General features: G+C 33.9%; 1 protein-coding gene across 14 annotated transcripts in view; it reads right to left on the bottom strand.

The window, feature by feature from the left end:
* Window positions 1-12,928, bottom strand: part of BAZ2B (bromodomain adjacent to zinc finger domain 2B) — a 386,499-nt gene that overhangs the window by 59,899 nt on the left and 313,672 nt on the right. For all 14 annotated transcript variants that reach the window (XM_035007948.1, XM_035007952.1, XM_035007958.1 and 11 more), the window contains 5 exons: window positions 9,133-9,198; window positions 7,392-7,457; window positions 5,965-6,009; window positions 5,695-5,721; window positions 4,383-4,448 (listed from right to left, as the gene is read on the bottom strand). In XM_035007948.1, the coding sequence (XP_034863839.1) occupies window positions 4,383-4,448; window positions 5,695-5,721; window positions 5,965-6,009; window positions 7,392-7,457; window positions 9,133-9,198 (270 nt within the window). The remainder of the gene's footprint in view (window positions 1-4,382; window positions 4,449-5,694; window positions 5,722-5,964; window positions 6,010-7,391; window positions 7,458-9,132; window positions 9,199-12,928) is intronic.

The following is a 12,928-nucleotide window of genomic DNA, read 5'->3' as shown; positions in this document are numbered from 1 at the left end:
ACCTTCTCTATTTTTCTTTCTTCACAATCTAATAATTAAATGTTGAAGGTACTGAAAGTTAGAATCAAGGGTTACATATAGGCAAGTTCAGAATTTTTAGTTGGTCCTGCCTAGGTATCATGTGGCTTTAACTTTACAATAAAGTTTGTTTTCTTAATAGTTAATAACAGAAAAAAAATTATAGGTAATAGGACATAGAATATGAAGCCAAGATATGCCCATTACACTAGTTACATCTTTTACATGTTAAGTAATAAGGAAATGGACAAGTGCATATAGCAATATTTTGTTAATATTCATAGAGGTGGCACGTTGATACAAAGATTTGGTGAAAGTTTGGATTGCCAATAAAAACACATGCCTAATTACTCCCTGTTTATACTGTAAATTTTTATCTCTGATATGATAAAAAAATCATCATTATTATTTTTGTTTTTCCTGAAGTATCTAATCTAATGCTGTGCACAAAATAGTAGTTTAAGAAGTTAAAAAAATAAAATCCTAGTTGATCACAGATCTGTAGGTACCATTCAAGAGAGGAACACAATTTAAAATCAGAATAACTGGTAAAATTATCTAGTCTTGTTCACAAGTCTATAGTTATCAGAGGATAACAACATTTTAAGAGCTCAGTTTTACCCGTGGGGTTCTCTTAAACATTCCAATAAAGGATTGCTTGTGACATATGTCATTTTAAATAATAGTTCCTTAAATGTCTAACTTTAAGAAAACCACCTAGAGTAAAATATTTTATTATTACATAAAGAAAATTATATAGAAAGAAAACATAATAATGTATTCATTCTTTTTTTTTTTTTTTTTAAGATTTTATTTGACAGAGAGAGACACAGCGAGGGAGGGAACACAAGCAGGGGGAGTGGGAGAGGGAGAAGCAGGCTTCCCGCTGAGCAGGGAGCCCGATGGAGGGGGCTCGATCCCAGGACCTAGGGACCATGACCTGAGCCGAGGGCAGACGCTTAACAACTGAGCCACCTAGGCGCCCCAAATGTATTCATTCTTTAATGATATTTTTATCACCAATTGGTTTAACTGCCATTTTCATTTTAACTCATTCATTCATTCATTCATTCAACTACAATTTTCTAAGCTCCAACTATATACCTGTGTCTATAGTGGTAGACAAGACAGACAAGAGTCCTGTCCTCAAAGATCTTACATCCTGGGAGGAAGCAGACCATAAACAACCGTAAAATAAATAAGATAAAGGAATGGAGTTCCAGAGGTGAGGTAAAATAAAAGGCAAAATTAGGTGTTCTGGGAAGGCCTCTTTGACAAGTTAACATTTGATCTATAACTAAACAACAAATAAGAACCACTCAAATATTTGGTGGAAGAACAGCAATGGTAAAGACCCTCTGTTTAGGATAATAAAAAAACAAAAATGACCGGAATATAGTACTCTTTTAAGAGACAAATTGTATGAGGTAAAGTTGAAGTGACAGGTGGAGGTCAGAGCATGTGGGACTGCTTTGTCATGGTGAGGAATTTGGACTTTATTACAATTGCAAGGAGAAGCCAATGGATAGTGTTAAGATGTAACCTGGTTTACTTTCTGAAAAGATCACTCTGGCTGCTCTGTGGAGAACACATAGGGAGTGCAGAGGAAAACAAGAATGAAAACAAGTAAAGGGAGGTTATGTTATTACTTTATACACACACACACATACACACATTTTTCTTTTTCTTTTTTTTTGTTTAATATTTTGGCATGGTTGCCTTGACATTCCTTTTCTTTTCTTTTTAAGATTTTATTTATTTATTTGAGAAAGAGAGAATGAGAGACAGAGAGCACGAGAGGGAAGAGGGTCAGAGGGAGAAGCAGACCCCCCGCCGAGCAGGGAGCCCGATGCGGGACTCGATCCAGGGACTCCAGGATCATGACCTGAACCAAAGGCAGGGGCTTAACCAACTGAGCCACCCAGGCGCCCTTGACATTCCTTTCCTAATTACTTAATGCTTGATGTGGGCAGCCCAATCAGGAATGTGTATTGCCTCAATATAGGTGCTTTCGTTTTTAGTTCCTTCTCACTTTATCTGATACCTATTTTTATTTTTTGAAGTACTTCAGATAGAAGGGTGAATACTGTGTAGGTTACTCATGTTTCTTTTTTCTGAGGATGAATGAGCTAGGAGAGGGAGAGCTGTACTTGGTTTCTCATATCCCTTTCCAAGTTTTATTGGAACTGATGTACCTGGTTTGCTTTATCTAGTCAAAGGTAAATCTTTTTTCCCATGAAAGGTGCTCTTGGCCTTTTGTGGCTTCTTAGAAGGTTTAATTTTAATTATCTTCATTTATCCTGTGGCTGCTATCTTTCACTCAAACCAGATCTTGCCCACCTCTCTTCAGCAGCTTTTCTTACTCTCCTAGGCAATTGGAAATATGAAAAACCAATGGAAGAGGTCATGCCTTTGGGGCTTTGGGCACCTTTTAATTTTAATTTTAATTAAATCTGGGCATTTACTCTCTTTGATGATCTTACTCTTACTCTTGGGTTCTCCCCTTCTACTAAATTCTAGTATATCTGGAGATATGCTCTGGGTTATTGTCATTATTGTGCCTCTCTTTAGCTTTCCTCCCCATCAGGAAAAATCAGAATGGCAGGCCCTGGCTTTTTTTTAGTCCTCTGCAAAGAAGTATACTTGGTAGAAAGGAACTTGTCTCTTGAGGGATTTTCTAGGTATTTTTCCTGAGTTGTTCCTTCAGTTTCCATTGCTCCATATTGGAGGTAATTAGGTTGAGCTTTTAATTAATCCCCTTTCCTACCTCTCCCACTGCCATACTGCTTTTAGAAGGGAACAGAGATAACAGCCACTCCAGTTCTCAGAATCTGTTGCATTTCTCTTTCTCTGCTTGTCATTTTTCAGAGATTATGGTTATAAACCACACATAGACTCTCTGTTATGTTAGGTGTAAAGGCTGTCAGTGGGCCTGGATAATTAACAGGTTTGGAAGAAAAGACAGTAAGAAAAATGTTAAGGCAAAACTTCCATGAAATTTAGGAGAGTCACAAGAAGTGATTGCTAGAAGAAGCTTTAGAGGTAATCTATGTTAGTAGTTCCCAACCTGGCTATGCATCTTGCTAGGCCCACTCTACACAGCAAACACATGCAGAGTGATAAGGAACTATAAGCACTGGGTGGCGCTACGCTTTGTTCCAGAAACTTCACACATGCACTCATACAGATATACACCCAGTTAATCATCACTACAAAATGAAATAGGAACTGGTATCATCTCTATTTTATGGATGAAAAATTTGAATCGCAGACAGGTGAAATAACTTGCCTAAGGTCATACAGCTGGAAAGCACTGAAACCAGAATTCAAATCCAGGTGACTGGGATACAGTGTTCAGATTACTTTTTTTTTTTTTTATGTCCAGGTTCCTAAGCAATATACTTTTGTCTCTCTATATTAGAAATCTATAATGATAGTTTAAGCCAGAGCTGAGGCCAAAATACTGAAATACAGGCCTCTCCAACTTCCAGACCGAACTGTTATTTTTATTAATTCTCATTTATTAAATGTTTATCTCAGTTGATAATCTTATAATCCAAGGAGGTAAGTATCATTATCTCAATTTAAAAGAAGAAATAACCTTTAACTAACGAGAATTTAAATAAAAATCTGAAACAAAAAAACAGAAGGAGAGGAGGGAAGGAAGAAGGAAGGAAGAAGGAAGGAAGGAAAGAAGGAAGGAAGAAAGGAAAGAAGGAAGGAAGAAAGGAAGAAAGAAGCAATTGAGCCTCAAGAGGTAAAGCAAGTTGGTTCAGAGTCAGTATGGGAATTCTGAGTCTCTCACACTCCAATGCCCTGGATATCATGGCCATACTTCTATTCAACTGGTTTTAATACACAATGCATTCCTTTGTAATATATATTTTAACCTTTAATTGCTTTCTATTACATTCCAAATAAGCTCATTTTGACCTATTTCAATAATTTCCTTATTCTGAATTATCTGTTAAAAGTCTATTTTAAGGAAAGTACTTAAGCCCAATTTTACAAATAGAACAGTAAAGAATAATTCTGAAGGCAGAAGTCCATGGTTGGACTGACTGGTATTTCAGTTAGGACACACAGGACTTGTTTAGGCATGCTGTAATATTAAACTTTTATCCAAGCAAATACCATTCACTACATTAAAAAAAGATAATTAAAATCTCAGCCAAGAAAATTAACACATAGATTGGAATCCTTCCTACATTCTTTTATGTTCTGACAGTTATTACTTTTAATATTTGGCTTGCTTGTGAAAGCCAGTGAGCCATGACAAACCTATACTATGAAAAATTTATATTTAGAAAAACCAATGCTTTAGGAAAAAATACTAATATTTTTTTCTAGAAACATGCACTTACTTCTGCTTTTTTACGAGCTTCCATAGCTTTCATAAGCATCATATGTTGTCTCCTTCTCTCTCGTTCCTATTAGGCCAGATAAAATTAGGAAAATAACTATAATTATAGTTTGATTTTGAAATGGAAAAACAAAACAAAACAAAACAAAACTCAGTATAGCATGTTTAGCATTTATAGACAAGTCACAGTAAATACTAAATATAAGACAAGAATGGCCAGTCTGTGCATGTTTTAGTTCAGGTTTAGAAAGCAAATACAAGAACAATCAAAAGCAAAAAGGTAAAGCAATGAACATGGAGACAGTGTAAACAGAAGCATACAAGATTTACTTATGGTCAGTTGTGATGCTCCTTCAAAAGCTGGCAGAACAAAAAGCATAATGGTTGGCTGGAACAGGTCAGTTACCTTACATCTGCTATTAGAAAAACCACAAATATGTACTATAGGCCAATCAAGCTAAAGGTTGTATTGTTCTTGAATTTTTAGGTCAGGTAGAAATTGATTTATAATCACTTCCACTTCACAGTTTTAGAATTAAGTTATTTTTATTTCAAGCACACTATTGTTTTGTAAATTCAATAGGCCACCAACAAATTAGAAATATATATATTTTTAGAGCTTTTATACCAATTTAGTTAAACTAGTTGTGGTTCACAAACCAACACCAGTGAAATGGGATATTCCTGTTTACTGATGTCTGCCACTTGATGCGCTATTAAAGACCATAAAAGCTGCACCATGGGCTAATAAATGGAATCTAAAAGGCACAGTATGAAAATAAGGTAGGCACTAGTTTTGATCATCTCATTTTATTTTAAAATTAAAAAAATCACAGTTATATCTAATGAATTCATTTTGTTTAAACGTATTTGGTCCCCCCAAAGGGATATTTCTAAAATTATTTCCAAAATTTTGTCTATAAAACCAGAATAGATTTCATATTCTCTCATCAACCTAACTCAAAATTCCCATTGTGTTCAATGGCAGTTTTGCACCTAGAATGATGGGAGAATATGGGTCAATGTCGCATCTAACTGTACAGTGATTCAACTTTCATCGTGACATCAGTAATGTAAAGTTTTAGACGGCAGCCTTATATAAGGCTTGCAAAATTCAATTAGCGATCTTGGAGCTGTTTCATACTTCTTGACGGACAGACAAGCAGATGTATGCAATGCACTGTGCTGTAAAGCCATGCAGCAGTATGTAATATGACAGCAGCCAGTGCTACGCTGTATGCATTGCTATGACAACCATATCACAACCAAATCACAATGCGGTGTTAGATGTACAAAAATAAACATACCCATACCATATCTAGTCTATGCCTCTCCAACTCCTGGTAGAAAGAGTTGGCACAACATTATGAAACAGAAATCACAGAGTCATGAAACCAATTTTTAACCCCCCAAAAGACACCAATACCAAAGCAAGGCAATAAACCGTAAGATGAAGGAAAAACGTAAGCAGGAATTACTTTGGAAACTTTTAAGAAAACATTTTGAAGATTTTCCCCAAAATAGATTTAAGAAAAATTATAAAACGTACATTTCAACAACTGTATAACTATATGTATACAGACCTGATGCTTCAGAAGAACAGCTTGTTGTCTTCTCATTTCTTTTTCCTTAAAAATAAGAAACTCTTAATATATAATTCTTAGAGAAGATTTAGAACACAGTACAAGTATTAAAAGTTCCTTTTCTGAGACTCTATAATCTTCCATTAGGTCGAGCCACATGGAATTGCAAATATTTGATCATTTTTTACTTACATAGTGGCAATTTCATATGCTCCTACTTAATACAGAAAGATTAGGCGATAGAAGCAAGGATCTTATTCAGTAGCCATTTAAACTTAAAATTCAATAACCTAATAGCATATTTCAATGGCACATTTGCTGAACTGACTAGCTAAATGGTCAGAGCATATCAGATACAATTGATACATGTATCTTTAAAACTATTTTAATACATTATATAGAACCCTCAAATCCAGCTGATTAGAACTCTCTCCACTCTGAACATAAATTCCCAAATATACTGTATTGTACCTTAACAGCATCCATACATTTCTGTGCACTATCTATGAATGAAAGTAACAACAGACTGAGATCAGTGTAAGATTTTCACGCTCAGCTATAATTCAAGGGCACTACCCCAAGGGGGCGGGGCTTAATGCAAGCAATTCTACAAATGTCATCAATTTAAATATTCTTATAAAGATAAAAATCTAGATGATATTAAGGGAAGTGATGAAAAGGGGTAGAAATCTAAAGAAAAAATAAGAGAGTCAATGTAGAAAAGGTAACTAACAGTTCCCTGGCTTTACAGGATATAATTGTGTCTGTTTCCGAAACCAGTAGGATCACTCAGCTGCCCTCTTTCAGTAATTAATTATGAGAAAAAGTGGAAGGTGAGGGGTAGAATGTGTGTGTGTGGTTGGGGGGGTCCAACTCTAATGCTTCATGACAGAAAATCAAAACCAAAACATTACAATAATTAACAATGGCTAATTTTATTATTGGCAAATAACAGTTTGCTCAAGTTAGGTTTTTGTTTCTGTAGGCTCTTCACTTTTTAATAATTAAAACAGTTGCTGGACATTAACCGAGATAAAGTTATAATCTAAGTAGAGAATCAGATTTGGGACACTATTTGAAACATAAACATCAACAACACAAAATAGCTTTGGGAAGATCATTCTGATTCAGCAAAACTATATACAGGCATTATGCAATAGTTTGCATTTCTGATTTGATGTTTGCTACTTAAAGAGCTCAAATCATCACATAAAACCCATATAATGAAATTTAAAAAACATATACATATGATATACATACAATAAAAGCACACATTATACACATGTATCTGTGCTAAACATTTTTTTAAGATAATCATTTTGAGGAGAGCTATTTTTTTTCATATAATCGATACGGGTGTAACATCACACCAGTGATGTTTTATTTTTCAAAAATAAAAACTGTGTGATGTTCTCATCTAAACTAACCTTTATTCGTTTCTCGGCCTCCAATAATTTGGCATTTGCTGCTTCTTCCTTCTTTTTCTTTTTAGCCTGTGCATGCAAAACAGGTCTCAAAGTCATGCAACAGCACCACTCCAACTTGAAAATCATCTCAGACTTGAAAATGGAGCTACATGTCTCACAAAGTACAAAACAATATGTAACATATACGTAGACAATTACAGATTTCTCTCCAGTTAACATTATATTTAACATACTAATTTCATTTTTAATGTATAGATTAGCATGAAGATATACAAAAGTTCTTAAGTGCATAAGAGTGTGTCAGCTTTTACTCTTCAATCTCTGTTAAAAGTCCGAAGGAACTGAGTGTTATTGTCATTTTAACTCAAAACTTAATTACAAAAAAACTGATTTTGTGGAATGTCTTATCTTTTTTTCTGATTTTTAAAAGTAAAACACAATCATCGTAGAAAGTTTAGAAAATGGGGTGGATTTTAACCGATAAAAGTTATTTCATGAATAAATCAGTAACACATGAAAAATGCACGTGTCCACTTTATTTGAAATTTCTTTTTTAACACTTGAAATTTGAGATAAAGAAATCCATTACTCAGATGATTTAAATGAAACATTAAATCTCATTTTCTCTAGCTGTACAATGTGGTTAATTAAAGGCTTTTTTTTAAGTAAACATATTTCATGAAGTACGCTTTGAATATCAAGATCATGCTATCAAATTTGAGCTTCACAATCTTAAAGTCTTTATCTAGTAGTTTTATAACCATCCAGTAGTTATTGTCAGTTTACTTTAAGATAGGCATATTTTCTATTTGGTGGGTTTTAAAATTAATTTGAAGTGGATAAGGAAATATGTGTATATTTCTGCACAGAAAAAAAACTGTAACAGAAAACCTAAGCTATCTGGAGTCCTCAGGAAATTGTTTTATATGGCAATGGTTTCCTGAATAGCTGAGAGGTTATAATAATTTTAAACATTAAAAGTTATTTTCACAGTTTGGGATGAAAATAATTTTGAGACATATGCCTGTTCAGACATAGTACACTTAACACAATTTGGCTTTTTCTTGATGACTCAGGGCCATTGTTCTGAACATCAGTTATTATACTACACAGTTCGATAGAGTAATGTATTTTGGCCATTAAGGTGTTGAAAACTGTTTGCTATTCAAATATAAAATTACACACTCTTGCTAGGCTTTTGAATTCCTATATAGGCAGGCTGGAGTTTTTCTGCATTTTCCCTTGCTGTCTTTTGGCTATTACTTTTGCTATTGCCAATATATGTCCTCTAGCCCTATTCCAGCAGCTTCAGGGGAAGAGGGATATATTAGAAACCAGAAAACCAAGCTAGTTAAACTGTTTCTACACTGAAAATTTACTTTACTTTTGTAATGTTTTATGTCTAAATTGAAAGTAAATATCTGACTATAAGTCCTAATGGGTTTTCTAAAAGTAAAGAACGTGAGTTTTCGCACAGGAACTTTCTGACAGCTAACTATACTGGCTGCTCAGAGGTTTCCTCTTTTTCTGTTTTGTCTGATTTTCTGCATTATTACTGTTAGGATTAGATTAGCCTGCTAAGTAAGGTTCAGATAAGGTCTCATTCTATGCGTTACATTTAAAGAGAATTTCTGATGAACATATTAATCTGTATGAGTGAGAGATCATGTGGGTAAAACTTTTATTTTTGTAGACTTTAAGATACATGACTAATTAATTATATCAAATTTAAGAGTTCTACCTCTAGAATTTGCTGGGCTCGAAGTTCTTTTTCCATTCTGATTTGTTGAATTCTCTTAATTTTTTCCTGTAGAAAAAATAATGATAATTTAAGACAATAAACTAAATATATAGGTGAAAAGTATTTAAGTGGAATCAAATGATATAAGTACACATTTACCAAAGGTTACCCATGCTGGATATAAAACTTAATGATTTAGCTTAACATCTTATATACATTCATGTCTTAAATTAATATGATTTCATAAAATTTCTCAAAACAATTTGTGAAGTACAAATGCTAAATAAGTATATAGAAACCAGGTCAACCAAGGTAATTAAACTCATTTAGCCTGTATGCAAGTACAAGTAATATTTAATCTGAGATAAATCTAGGTCAGAATAATAGGAAAAAATAGTACCTCAGGAGTCAGAAAACCTAAGGCTCATCCTGAGTTACTGTCATTCATTGCATGATCTTGAACAAATAACTACTCTTTTATAAAATAGGTGCTTGCCCTTTACTCACTGTTATGATGAAATTAAAATGCTTAAAAAGTATAGAGTACCATGCAATTGTAATAATTATTAACAATTTCCATACCATAATTTATTGCACATGGTGAATAACATGATAACATGACATTACTTTTAATTACTACAATAAGCCAAATTCAGAAGTAATCTCATATTATTTAAAAATGGATTAATTATTGGGGCGCCTGGGTGGCTCAGTTGGTTAAGCATCTGACTTCAGCTCAGGTCATGATCTCAAGGTCCTGGAATGGAGCCCCGAGTGGGGCTCCCTTCTCAGCGGGGAGCCTGCTTCTGCTTCTCCTTCTCCCTCTCCCCTCTGCTTGCACTCTCTCTCTCTCTCTCAAATAAATAAATAAATAAAATAAAAATGGATTGATTACAATTTAACATTCTAGGGAATGATTCACATGACATACTAGGTATTCACATTGCCTAAATTTAACATAATAGTTATTGTTTCAGAATTTAATGATCATGTAAAGTTTGATAAGAACTTTACATGTGATTTTTAAAATGCAATATGCTCTAAGTACACTGTTAACAATTTCATGTTTATAAATCCCTTTGAAATTCCCAAATTGGCACTGATGAGAATACATAGTTTAAAAAACAAACAAACAAAAAACTATGCAAATTGTTCCATTTGCAAATTGCACTTGTCCTAGGATTTCTAGAACCAACACATTTTATACTACTTTCTATTACAATACCTACTCCAATCTCCAGATGCTAGTGTACCTTTTGAAGCTATGCATTAATGTTTTAAAACTTATTCCTTTTTTCCCCCACACTAATGTTATTGATTCCCTGCAGGGCTCTACTGCAAGAAAATGAGATTTCTGAAATTACTGTTCTGATTTTAGAAGACTGATACCATTCTATAATTTTGCTTTTGGTGATCCTACTTGGTACTGAATATTAATTATAGCTTGCCAAACATAAAAACCCAAGTGTATCTTTTATTTCATTTCAAAATCTTAGAGAAGGCTGTACTTGATCCACATTTGATATATTTATTTAGATTAGAACTTGAGACCTACGTAAAGCACATTTGTGATTTAATTTTTCTGCTTTTGTTAACCATAAGGTTATAAGGTGGTATGTTCTCAAGTCAGCAAAAGTCATTCATTCTTCTCTTAAGCACAGAGACAGGTATGGAATCTTGGACTTAAGTACACTCAGTCAGAACTTTATCTTAGCTGTCCAAGTGATTCATACATATTTACATATATTTGGTAGTGCTGTCATTGATATTAGCAGAGATAAATTTTTCTTATAAATTATAATATTGGGTCACCTTATAATATTGAGTGCCCAAGCACTGAACTGGGCACTTTACGTAAAATATCTTATTGATCCTTTAAAAAAACAACATGGGAGTTGAAGTTATCTTTTTTTTTTTTTAACCTAAAAGAAAACTGAGGTTCCTAGAGGGTATATATTTTGCTTAAAGTCAAATACTAAATACAGAGAAGACCTGGTTAGATTCCAATGCTTTTGCTCCTTTTGCTTCATAATAATGCTTCTGGAAGCCTCCAGAAAATTGCTTTGAGGACTATATGGTGACATTTTAGGCCAACTAGGTGGAAAAAATAATCCAGAGGATGAGAAGCACATGCTACTATTTTATCCCAGATCTGATGCTGACTTTAAAATAGGCATTGTATAACTGCCTGTGTGAGTAAACCTTGCTAGACTTTGATTCACTTTGATGGCAACAAGGAATAAGTCAAATGGTATTACGAGACTACCTTCAGACAAATATCAATGAATATCTAATATCAGTTCATTTGTATTAGTGTTGCTGGAACCTTGGGACCCCAATGTTTTTTTTGATGAGCAGCAAAAACTACGTAGGCTTAGGGTGTAGCCACTTCAAGAGTTTAGGATCACAAAGCTGGGTCTCTAGCCATCAGGAAATAGGCTAAACCATAAAAAAATAGTATTTCACTTAAAATGAAATATAAACTATTTTTACATATATATGTAATATGTAGTAAATATAATATTTTAATAAACCTATTTATGAGACTACATATTTTTAAGTCAATCTTATAGTGTCTTTAGCAGTCACAATCAACAAACTAAGGAAAGAACTGAAGTTTAAAATTGACTACATTAAATTACAGTAAAGGAGTACACCATATAGTTTGGTGTTTTTATATCTTTTAAAAAGTGAGCATTTGTTTTGTGCTAGGCATTGTGACAGACGTTTTACATTCACGATCTCATTAAATCGTTAGCTAATGCAGTTATTTTCTTTTACCATGGAGGAAACAGAGACACAGAGGTTAAATAACTCATCTAAGGTCACAAAATATTAAGCAGCAGAGAACATATTCAACTCTCAGCTCCTTGACTACAGACTAAGTTCTGGCTCCCCATTCCCCATCACCTCTCCCTAATCCCACTGCCTTAGCCAATACTGGAAGGAACCTTGGAAATAGCCACATCACATCCAGCCCAACCCATTTATTTAGCAGCTATTTATATAGTAACACAACTTACTTCATTTCATACTCAGAAATAACTACTTGCTGTTAAAAAATTTAAACAAATCGTAGTTTCCCCCATTTCCTTTCTGCTTTAATGGTTATGTGACTATGTGGAGATGGCAGAGTAGTTCACACACTCCCATCTTAAATTAAATCAAATATCTTGTCATGTAATGCTTTACCTATAAAAATTTAAAAATCACTTCATTTACCTATCCTTAATTTTGAAAACTACATAGGGGAGAGACATTGTAGACATAAGATAGAATGAATGCTGGATATGCTGAAGTAATGCTTTCTTGGTTTTTTTTGTAGTAGTAATTTTTAAGCATTCAGAAGCAGTGGGAACAAACCCTATTCTATATAACTTGAGTTTAACTTTTTACTCATATTTTATGTTTCATTACAACAAGCTTTTCCTACTAAAATATGAGCATTCAAGCAATAGCCTTCATTTACTGATACACTTAAAAAGTTTGAAAGCTGTTCAAGATGTTCACTTATATTCAAACTCTATCAAGATATTAAAAATACTTAGATTTACTTTTTGGTAATCTCTAAGAACTTGGAAGTAGAAGACTTGGTTAAAAAATGAGGTGAATTTTAGGGGAATCTGGCTGGCTTAGTTGGTTAAACATCTGCCTTCAGCTGAGGTCATGATCCTAGGGTCCTGGGCCCTGGGATCGAGTCCCGCTTTGGGCTCCCTGCAGGGAGCCTGCTTCTCCCTCACCCTCTGCCTGCACGCTCTTTCTCTCTCTCTCTCTCTCAAAGAAATAAATAAAATCT

This window comes from Mirounga leonina, unplaced genomic scaffold, assembly GCF_011800145.1.
Source record: "Mirounga leonina isolate KUSES-001 unplaced genomic scaffold, KU_Mleo_1.0 Mir_151, whole genome shotgun sequence".
Taxonomy (NCBI): domain Eukaryota; kingdom Metazoa; phylum Chordata; class Mammalia; order Carnivora; family Phocidae; genus Mirounga; species Mirounga leonina.
The sequence above is the reverse complement of the archived record's forward strand: the minus strand, read 5'-3'. Positions and strand labels throughout refer to the sequence as shown.